Source organism: Dicentrarchus labrax, unplaced genomic scaffold (genome assembly GCF_905237075.1).
Source record: "Dicentrarchus labrax unplaced genomic scaffold, dlabrax2021, whole genome shotgun sequence".
Classification (NCBI taxonomy): domain Eukaryota; kingdom Metazoa; phylum Chordata; class Actinopteri; family Moronidae; genus Dicentrarchus; species Dicentrarchus labrax.
Genome location: NW_026136718.1, coordinates 25,646,158 through 25,658,075, shown reverse-complemented (window position 1 = coordinate 25,658,075; position 11,918 = coordinate 25,646,158). Strand labels below are relative to the sequence as shown.

The 11,918-nt window shown below is 39.8% G+C and overlaps 1 protein-coding gene and 1 long non-coding RNA gene across 2 annotated transcripts; one reads left to right on the top strand and one right to left on the bottom strand.

Moving 5' to 3' along the window:
- Positions 1-781: 781 nt before the first annotated feature.
- Positions 782-2,822, bottom strand: sox14 (SRY-box transcription factor 14). The gene has a single exon (XM_051377100.1). The coding sequence runs from the start codon at positions 2,327-2,329 to the stop codon at positions 1,613-1,615; it is 717 nt and encodes a 238-aa protein (XP_051233060.1). The 5' UTR covers positions 2,330-2,822; the 3' UTR covers positions 782-1,612.
- A 1,652-nt stretch (positions 2,823-4,474) lies between these two features.
- Positions 4,475-11,555, top strand: LOC127350448 (uncharacterized). The gene is made up of 3 exons (XR_007880566.1): positions 4,475-4,812; positions 10,922-10,988; positions 11,108-11,555. It is a non-coding gene; the product is annotated as an uncharacterized LOC127350448 (long non-coding RNA).
- The last annotated feature ends 363 nt before the right edge of the window (positions 11,556-11,918 follow it).

Here is an 11,918-nt window from a genome sequence, read left to right as displayed (position 1 = left end):
ACCTTTCTTTTTCTTTTTCTTTTTTTAATAAACACACACGCACAGATGTTTGAACCGCACTTGTGGGCTGCTTTACAGCCCGACAGTAAGTTGCAAGAGAGAGAGAGAGAGAGAAAAAAAAATTCACCTCACATCACATTAAGTTTGTTCCATTAGTTAAACCTATAATTAAGAAGAAGGCTCCCTCCTTGAAGTGATTAAGCAGTCAGACAAGTCGGACGGGCGGAATCCCTCCAGGGAGGCCTCTCCTGAACTGTCAAACATCAAAAGATCACAACCGGTTCACTCCAGTGTCACAAACACACCCTCACCCTACTGAACATGTCTGAAACCTGTTTCAAACTATTGAAAAGGAAGCAGCAGCCAAACAGAGGCAATTAGAGCCTCGGTGAGGAAATGATCGGAGTGGAGGAGAAAGGATCGATTAGGAAAAGGAGGATTGATTTGGATGTTATTGTTCTAGTGCAGGGCGAGTGTGTTAACGTTCAGTCTAAAGCCTATCAACTCTATTGATCAGTTTGGGGGTCAAGTTGGGTCTAACATTTGGAAATGTCAAAAATCCTCGCAATTGTTTTATTATTTTGTTTTAATTGTGAATAATTTTTTCCCTTCCAGTAATTTATTAAATCACATAATTGTATTTTATTTTTAGTATTTAACATTTTAAATGGATTAACTCAGGCCTTTATTCTGGCAGGTGCAACTTCCCCGCAGCACGTGCACAATATTCCGCTATCTGTGCCATCTCAATCCCCAATAATCTACAAATACAGGAAATTGATAGCGTTGAAGACAGATTGTCTTTATTCGAAATGCCTTTGCTCAGCAATTGAACAAAGAGCAGGAGGTATCAACCTTCTAGATACATTATCCTTTCCATAACATGACAGATTTTAAATTACCATCTTAGATGATAGTACACATATAACTCCTGGAATTCAAATAGAAGTTATCCTCAAAAAACATAAAAACAAAAATTAAAGGACGCGTGTGACTATATTAGCACTGAACCACAGGAAAAATGCAAACTAAAACATTTGGATGTAAATGAATTTTTTTTCTTTTTGTCACCTTAAATAGACCGTCTAGTTTTATGTGCCAGTTTTTGATAAATATAAACAATATGACCCGTATATAATCCGGCCTATGGGTCCTGATTTTGACCCTATCCAGAACATCATAAAATTACGAGTGCCAAAATGTAGACTACTTAGGCCTATACAGGAAATAAGAATGCTAATTGTGCAAGCCAAATTTTCAAAATAAAAGAGTACCCTATCAATAATCAACACAAATCAGCATATCAGCATTGAAATGTACACAATAAATAAAGTTAAAGGCCTCCTTTTTCTGGTTGCCATAAACGTTATAACATTTACATTTCTTACAGTTCACAGGGCACCGTCCTTTACACCAAATCCCAGCTCCTCTGCTCAACTCAGGAACTTGTTGGGTTTCAGGAAAAGTTTTTTTTTTTCTTTTTTTTTTGCCATAACAAGTCCAAGGCAGTTAATACTGTTCATGCCTTTTTAATGGGGCGCGCTGTCCATAATATATTTACATGCATTTCAGTATTCAAGTGAATTTAAAAAAAACAGGAGAGTCTTGAGGGTTACATGGCAGTGGCATGTGCGGATGAATATGGGTCTATCCCAGTCTTGGTCATACCTGGAAAAAGTATGTAGGCCACCGGGGGCTGTAAACTTGACGTTGACCAGGCTGTGCAGTTACACGGGACGACATAGCCCGGGTTCGTGGGCGACGGGTGGGTGTGGGTGTGCTGACTGGGGCACCCAAGGGTGCCGAACGCGCCGTTCTGGTATCCCAACGAGGACGCGTACGGCAAAGTGCTGGTGCTCAACGTGTGGGGCATCTCTGTCATCTTCTGGATGGCGCTGGAGCTGAACTGACTCGGGTCGAGGAAGGAGTAAGGGGTGGACGTCGGCGGCAGAAACGCTCTGGCTTTCTCCGAGTGGCTCAAAAGAGAGTCCGCGGCCGACACGGGAAGTCCCTTCAAGTGATCGGTGTCCCCGAGGTAAGGCAAAGGGAAAACGTACCTGTCCTTCTTGAGCAGGTTTTTGGGTTTGCGCCTCGGTCTGTACTTGTAGTCGGGGTGCTCCTTCATGTGCTGAGCCCGGAGCCTCTTGGCCTCGTCAATGTAAGGTCTCTTCTCAGACTCAGAGAGCAGCTTCCACTCGGCGCCCAGTCTTTTGCTGATCTCCGAGTTGTGCATTTTGGGATTCTCCTGTGCCATTTTCCTCCTCTGGCCCCGGGACCAGACCATGAACGCGTTCATGGGTCTCTTGATGTGATCAGCAGGCTTTGACATCTTCAAAAAGTGTGCGTTTATCCCCCAATGTTAATGACGAGGAAAAGTTCTTATCGGTAGGAAGGGAAACTATTCACCTGTCCAGATGCCAGATACAAGTCATGCCACGTCTGGGGATGTTCTGAGAGTGGAAAACAGCAAAAATCAAATAGAATAAAATAAAAATCCAGAGCCCGGTTTGCTTTCTCCCGAGTTAAAACACTGATGCGCGTTCGTTCAAGTCCGGTTACAACTCTCTTTCAGACCTGCGGCAGGCGATACAGGAAAAAAATACATGCAAGATGCACACACGGTAAAAAAAAATCCTCAAAGGTGAAAGCAATGTTCCGCAGTCAGTTTGCAGGAGTCGTAAAAGTGTTATTTTTTTTCTGCGACACACTCTCCCTCTCTCTCTCTCTCTGAGGTCTGTCGTCAAGCACCTGGCTTGGAAATGAGCGGAAGAGCGTGAATACGAGCCAAAAGCGGTGAAGTTCAAAGGCTGGGCTGGTTTGGTTTCTGCACGCAATCTGACATAATCTGCAGGGCGTTCACTCACCAACCTGAGCGCCCAATCAGCACGAAGACCGGCTATTATAATACCTTCACCAAAAATATATGTACATTACAACATAAACAAAGAGCGGGTGGTAGTAGGAGGAAAAAAATAAGAAAAGAGGGGTGTGTGTGTGTGTGTGTGTGAGAGAGAGAGTGTGTGTGTGTGTGGCGGGGGTAATACTCAGGATCCCTCCCTGATTCCGTTTAATGTAATGAATCGCAACAAACACGGACCTTCAACCTCTTTTCCAGTTAAAACCTGACTTCAACCAGAGAGGTGACTATACCGTGCAACCAATTTACTGTACAGCTTTACACAGAAATATAGGGGAGCACTTCTAATGCTTGGTCCCCAAAATACATATAGATAGGCTTAAATAGAGTTGTTATTAAAGCCTATTTTTTTTTTATTTGTGTAAGTGATGGAATGTGTAATAATAATAATAATAGTAATAATAACAATAATCATAAAAAAAATACGCTATTCATCCCCTTAAAGAAAATGATTTTTAAATAAAATCTCACTCCCTCCCTGTGATATAAAAACATGGCAGCCCCTCTGCACCTGCCGGGCTTCGGTGTCTTGCTCAAGGACACGTCGGCAGGGCTTTAACCCGTGGCCCTCCAGCTGCTCAGCGCTCACAGAGGCCACAGTGTGAAAGGGTTCAGCTAGGTGTAACCTTCCCCTAAACATCTGACTCTAAAGCGCGCCACAAATACTGGAAGAAACTAGCATTTCCTTTATGGTTTTTAAAAAAAAAAAAAAAAAAAAAAAAAGGCCCGCCAAACAAACAAACACGCGCGAGCACACGCACATAAGCACACGCGCGCCCCATCGATACTGAACCTATGGGAAACTGAACTGTGTTAGTGACAGAATTACAAACAGCAAGAAAATATTACATCAACTGTAAACGTTTAGGAAAAGCGTCATTGTGAGGCTCTAATTGTTGCATTAGCTCACTTCAATGTGACAGTGTGGTTTTAAGGAGGCACAGAGTGATCGTTTTAAAATGCTAATTCCAATGAGGACCACTGCCTAATAGCCCTCGGGCTAATGTGCGTGATATATGATTCCTTCAGCTGTGATTATTAAAGGAAACGCAGACAGCTGAGTTTCTTCACACCGCCAAAACGCTGTGATTGGAGATACAGTCGTCTCTAGTTAGTTACACCGCAGAGCACATTTATTTAAGGTTGTCTTCGGCCTATATAGCTTGATATAAATATATATGAATACACACACACACACACACATACTGTGGACCACATACTGCAATTATCATCTCATCTTTCTCTCTCACACACACACACCAATAAACCATACACCACTTCAGAGATGATTTTAGTTTCTTTAACCGCATTACACTCACATGTTGATATCTCTAATATGCTTGCATGACAAATAAAAAAATAAATCTGAATGAAATACTTTATAGGCTACCTCAGAAATGTGGTCAGGCCAACACCTTGGGTTTATTTATGGACCATATGTTATTAGTACTAATATTTAGATATTATCCTGGACAAAAGGGAGGGAGATGCTATCTTGTACAGGCAAAAGTCACTTTATTTATAAAACCGAAACAAGACAAAATGGAGTTGATTTTCCTGCCTGTGATATTCCCATATTTCAGCACCATCTGTGTCTCTTTCTCACGCTCTCTCTCCGCTCCCCGTCTCCCCGCACACGCATGCGTCAAGCGGTAGCCTGTAACAAGAAGATTTCCATCATATCTTTCTTTACAACCCCTGAAATTATCGTTAGAAAAAAATGCCCGTTTTGGGAGAAAAACCCTCCTCACCCCGACCCACAGAACAATGTAGCCCACAGCTGAAGGACGCCTCCGACTTTTTTCAATACAAGCGCCGACCGGATGCCTGCAAAGAGAAAAAGCTCCTCAAATCCTCCCAATCGGCAGGCTATGATGTTCACCAGCAGCCATGAGGTAGTATACTGCATGTTCGGACTGTATATTTCAGCGTATTTTTGAAGTTTTAAATTGTGTTATGCTATCTTTCACTGAACAGCATGTGCAATTTGACATGTAGCGTTCAGGGCTGCCATCCATACACCAGCTTAGGCTTCATTTTGAGATCAATGAATTAGATAACGGGAAATTATTTTAGGGGCTGAGCCTCCCGTACTCACGAGGGAGAAGTCAACTATGTTTCTTATTCAAAAACGGATTGTCTAATAAATGCACGGCTGAAAGTTCCCTCGACAATTTAACGGGATAATGAGAAATGCAGTAGGTTTTAATTTGTCAAGGATTGAGATGATTATTAGTTTTTTTTCCATCGGCGGTTTCTCTTCAGTTTTTCTCAAATATAATCGTTAGTGCGTTTGACACAGCCTACTGTCTGAGATAAAAACCTTTAAATACAGCTTATAAATAAAATAGTGCTGGGTTAACACCTGCGTCAGAAACTTCTCCCCATCTGCAAACTTCAGGCATTTGGAAATGTGAAATTTGATTGTCATAACCATCATCTAAAAATAAACAATAAAATATGAAAAGCAAGAATAAAAAAGATAATGTGAATGTACACGGTGTAAAAAGTCGATATTTGATTTATTTGCTTTAGAAGACAGTGTTAGAGTGAAAGCAGCGGTCAATCACAGCTGTCAGTAGTAATAATTATAAAATTAAGTTTTAACCAATTATAACTCAGAATTACAAACAGAGACACGCATACCCGTGCGCGCGAGACAAATCCCCCAACACCCCACACACATAGGGTACACACACACACACACACACACACACACACACACACACACACAAAACTAGGATTATCTAAGGACACATGTCCATCCATCTCGCCTTAAAAAGTGAATGGGGAGCGGCCTGACACACAGAGAGCCTATTAGCCAACTTGGGCTCCCGTGGAGAGCATTGAGGTAAGCTCCCCTACCGTAACTGTCCATGGTGCTGAAGCGGTAAGAGGTTTTCTTTACTGCACACTTGCGTCCTCCCTCAAAAACTCTTAAAAGCTAGGGTTGACATTTCAATGCCTTTTATTGTATTTCCATCCTATTTAGTGATGGTTCTCTGTAAAAAATAAAATATTAGAGACTGAGACAACTCACATGCTCTACAACTTTCCTAACTTTTTTTTCCTCCAGCAGAATGTTTGTAAGCCTATTTAATTCACAGTGTGGAAGAACTGCTGTTACACCACAGTTGGAACTAATAAATTACGGCACCAGAAATGATCATAAACACATTTTTATGTTGTCAAAATATCCCTAACTGTGTGGCCTTGTCAATATCGTGTATAATATAGCATTACCAATTCTGTTTATATTATTAAACTTTTGCTTACGGGATGAGATTTTAGCATTTATAGATGGATGACTTTATGATAAGATGATTGTGGTCTATATTAGAGATGATACGGGACATAAAAGATGTGAAAAACAAAAAAAACAAAAAGGCAAAGCAAGAACAAACTCAGTGAGATCACCTTTTGAAAGAGGTTGGTAAAGCGTGTGCCTTCCTTTTCAATGATAGTTACACTGGTAACACAGTCCCAGCAATTAGCCAGTGACATTTACACTTTTTCTTTAATGATTACACAGACTGAACCTATTCTAACCCAAAAATTGCAGTCTCGACAATCTAAAGTGACAAACAAATTTTCTAATTACTGTGAAACACCTTTACTTTTATGTAACTCTGAATGAACTTAGAATAGTTGAGTGCTCACTTGTTATCACTGATGTTTTTTATTTCTGATCTATACTGAAAGTTTGCAAAGAGCAACACAAAATTCATTGTAATTCACTCGACGGAATTGTGCCATCTGAACCCTCACATGGCACTGCTCAGATTCCTCTACAAGAAAATGTTTTGAAAATGATTTTTAAAATGGAACCATTTAACAGCTACAACCCTGTTTACAGAAAGTATTCCATCTGCCTCATTTATGTTTTCACATTTAAATACCGAGTGTTTATGGTCAAGGCCCCAGTTTAGACTGATGTGACCATGCTGTCCCTGGAAATGGTACAAAAATGTGTACGTACGCTTGAATTGTCGATAATAATGCTTGAAACGTTAGACACAAAAAGGCCTTATTTCACCGATCCAGAAATAATTCCAAAACTCAGATTCAGCACACAATACTGTAGCTCTTTTTACATTATCCGGTTACAAGTACCATTCATTGACGCTGAGAGGCAATCAAAACAGGAATGAGCAGTATGCGATGTGTGAGTATGAGATGTGTTGCTAACATTTGGCATATGTTACAGAAAATATACAGATACTTAATATCTTTGTGCTGGCTATTTCTAAGTATGACAGTAAAATCAGACTTGAACAAAATCTTTTAAAATGACTAAACTTAAGCTGTTCTCGCTTTTATTGTTCAACAGTGGATAGTACAGAGCAGAGCAGAAAAAAATTAACAAAGGTTCAAGGCATCAGGCAATAATGAAAGGATAGGGGCAATACTTCAAAGACCACGAGGTCCACATCACACAATTATACAATACAATTAGGATTAAAGGGGCAAAAGAGATAACAGGAGATAGGGATAAATTATCACAAAAGGAAAGATGTGACTCTCTCCTGACCTTCATTAAGAGAAAAAAAAAACTCATTTAGAGCTGGCCTTCCTTGCAGGGGGATTTGAGCCTTTCACATGAGACTGTGACTCACAAGATAAGATTCACAGAGTATAAATGAAAATCTGAACTACTACCAAACAATAACTTCAAATGTTTATAAAACAATGCATATATATATATAAAACATACAATAATTCCATTTTAATAATTGTTATAAAACTGGACTCATTTTTGAACACTTTCCTACCAGGCAAAGCATAAGTTTACTGTTACTTAGGAAATTAAACAGTTGGACACAAAGCATTGATTCTGATACTGATTGAACCATTTTTTGATGATAGCATTTAACTTTCTTTAACTCATGCAACTGTCTGAGCCACTCAGTAAATTGACACCTTAAGGTTGTTGACTGTTTCTATGGTAACCATGGTATGTGTACATGTTAATTCAAATGACAGTTTAGGGGGCCTAAAAACAGCATCCAATAATGACTATAATGCTGAGACAATGAACCAATCAATGTTAAAATTGTTGCTTTGGTCTGTAAGCACCGCTTGATTGATTTTTGTCAGTGTCCCAACAAACAAGCAAACAAACTTTACAGGTTGAACAGGGTAAGAAAAGTTGGATAATCTCCCTCCTCTGATAGAAATACTATAATCTATACTAGAAGATCCAGCTCTTTTCCACAGACTTCCAGTAGTTTTTGGCCACCCCTTTCACTTTTCTTGCAAGCAGGACACATCTGCTTCTGACTAATGATGTCTTGAGAGGACGATCAACAAACTGGTTTTTATGTGTATGGATGACATCTTGACCACTCAATGGAGCTCCAAAGATGAGCATAGCCAGGCCCTTCAGTGCCTCTTTTAAAAGCCTGATTCAAGGACAAGAGACACAATGTCTCTACTTGTAATGGTTACATGATTTCTGAGGTCAGTATAAAGATAGATTCAGATTTAGCTTACATGGTGTCTGAATGGCCACAACCACTCTAAAGAAACCGTACAAAATGCAATATTTCTTTCCCTAAGATGGGGAAGAAATGACCTGCCCTACTCCGCCTCTGATTGGCTTACCCTGATAATCTTACCCTAACCCTAACCAATCCCACTTCTCATGCATAAACCTTAACAACTCAAAATATGAAGGCAACAAGTATTACTTCGTGATTTTGCTCTGTTACTATACCATTGGGTTAACTCAGGGTATCTTCAGTAGTACAGAGGGACCTCTGAGGCAGACAGAGCATATGAGGCCCTTCAATGGCACTGTAACTGTGCTCCCATATTGGTTTATCTAAACTCCTCATTGTCTTTTGTCTGGAGGCAGATGCCTCCAATGTGAAATTCATCTACAAACCGTTGCAGAAGCTACCTTGACCTGGAAGAATGGGAAAAAGCAAAACACCCTTGGACTGACCATAGGAGCCTAGCCTATACCCAGACAGCAAAGACTGTATTCCTCTTTAATTTTATACTCTCCAAGAACAAGAAACCTGATGTGTTCTCCCACCCTCATCCACAGCTGTACAAAATTCTTCCATCCTCTACTGCCATCCTATGGTCCATTGCACATTCTTGCACCTTCTTCCGGCAATGGCCCTGATACTATTCGATGCAGGCAAATGTCCAAACATCTTCTACCTCTCCCTGATGTGGAACCATGATGCTCCCATATCTCCACTGACATGCTCACTAGTTTTCTGCCATCTTAAAGACAACACCATCATCATCCACTCCAAGGCTACTGCACCCTCAACTTTCTCCTGCCAATGAAGCAGCCTAACCCATGCTAAATCACATCTTCTAACTGCACCGTCTTCTGCAGGACCTTGTATGCAATACAGGCTCCCAATTAAAGTCTTCTGCTAACTCTTGGGCTCTTCCATCCATCTTTTCTCCCACTTCTTTCCCCCAGCCCACTTGCCAGAAAGGGACACTTCAACAAGGACTTGGAGGGTATCCCACCCACACATCTGAGTTCTACTACATCTTCCTTCTTTCTTCTTCTAGGGGTCTTTCTAAGTGTTCCTGGGTTACCAACCACATCTCTTCCCAGGGCAGGAGAAGGAAGTAGATGGGACAGTGCTTTGGGATTTTTCAGCCAGACTAGAAAAATGCTTTTGTACATTGTGCTGCAATATTAGAAAACCACTGCAATCCCATTGTAGTCAGCAAGTCTGCAGTACATCACAGTCCACAGCAGAAGGTATAGCTCTGCACCAAAGAGCTCCCAGTTGTTCAGAAGGTCACCAAAAAGTCCACCAGTCCCCTGACCTCAGTCCTCAAGGTAACACTGCCACCACACTCTGCTTGACTGGTGGTCCAAAAGAATGATCCTGGATCGTTGCTTGTCCTTTTTGAATGCAGATTCTATTAGAGCAACCTATGGATATAACTGTGCCAAAAACCGTACGGCTACCTCTGTCTTCCTCCTCTGTACACAAGAGGAAGTATGTGCTGAAGAAGTCAAAATGAGAGGTCTGTGAATCAAAGGCTTAAAAAAAATATTTGAAGTCAGAGTTGTCATCTGGCCCTGGCACACGGTTGTTTTTGTGGTGCCAAGCATCCAATTCTGTGCAAGAAATACACATTGAGAAAGAACAACTGTTTGGTGCTGAGGAAAGGCCTTACCCTGAAGGGACAGTCCCACAACTTTCTTAAAATCCTGATTACATGATGAGTCCAGTTTTGTGTTAATTACTGAACACAAAACTTGGCTCACCTTTTGTGCTGATGTAATTTTAATTTTTAATTAATTTTGGAAAAAATATAAATTAAATTAATCTTTTTTTTACTTGTAAATTGAAAAACTTGATTTTTGAAAATCAAGCTTGAGGTAATATTCATTACTAAACACCATCACGGCTAACAGAATGATGACATACACGCCTCCCCTCTGGCAACAGCTAGTTCCCAAATGACAACTGGGATGTTATTCACCATTATATAATATTCTGTATTTGGGGGAAATTCTCAGATTAAACAACAGCTGTTCTTTTTAAATAAAATATCCATGATAACGCCTATTACACATTTATACTCACTCATTACCTCTCATTGTAGCCTGAAGCCATATCTCATCAGTGGACGTAATTTGTCTGTTAGAGTGCGTGCCCGGAATTGACATTCAGGCTCTGTTGGTTCTTTTTAATTATTGGAAAAATACTTTTTAAGACATACAACACAGGATATTGTGAAATACTATATTTTGATCAATTGGATTTGATGGTTATATTACAATGTAGACACCCAGAGGTCAAGCAATTGTGCCTTTTACTGGAAAATCATATCTTGGTGGTCAACTGCCCTGTCAAACTATAAACATCTACGTACTAAGAGTCAAGTAAAAAAATGTGGATAGGTCAGTAATCCCAATAGAGCTAGATACACAAAGATGCTATACCTATATTCATTTTAACATTGTGAATAGCTTTCTTTTTATACAACCTTTCTTTTTTTATTCTCTCATCACAGGGCTACCAGTGGCTCCATGAGTCTGAACCTCAAGACTTGGTGGAAAGCCCATGAGTCCGTGAGTCAGGTGATGAATTCAAAACTTAAATTGAAAATCAATATTCCACAGTGGTGCTCTTGAATGTCTCACAATTACACATATCAGTCAACCCCCTCTTGTACCTTTTCTCCCTGTTTTGTTTACAGAAGTTGCGTCCTGAATTATGAAGTGGGAAACCTTCCTTGGACAAACAGCTGCATTTGAAATCTGAGCTGCACTGTAGGTATTGTAAAATCAAAAACAGAGACAACTCAACTGTGGAAGAAAAAAAAAATAGGCCGTTAAAGAATGTAGAAGCTTTTGAAGCCAGACACACTGATGGAGAAAAAAAATACAATTCTACAAATCTGTATCAGTGAATGATTAATTAATTTTGGTTGAATGATCTGTTCCAGCCTTGTGAGATATCAGTTTCCATTTCTTTCACACTTTTACAGAAGATCTCAAGAGACCGCTAGTTCAAAAGACAGTTCAATTTAGAGTTCCCACTGGAAATGCTTTCAGAAAGTCTCTGCCATACGTTGGGCTTTGATGTGTTTTAACTGTCGTAATCTCACTGTTCAGAGATGGGGAAAATAAATTCTGTTAATTTTTTTCATTGTAAGTGCTCTTTTTTCTTGACCTCACATTACATTTGACACTTCACAAAATATGAAAAGATTATGATATAAAATATCTGTGTAAAACTTTTGTGTTTGTTATATATAATAGCATCACCCTTTTCATTTTCTACTACATAGTGTACAGACTAGTTTGTACTAGTGTACATACAGTATTTAATTATCATTATTCTATTATATAAAATAAAAGCTCTACTTCTACGTTTCTTCCCTGTTATCTTGTAATTTTGTAAAAAAAAAAAAAAAAACACACGAAAAAACTGACCTTTTTCCTGATAGATAAAGATTTTGATTGAATCACAGCTATTTATTAGTCTATCGAGCTTGACCTCCATCA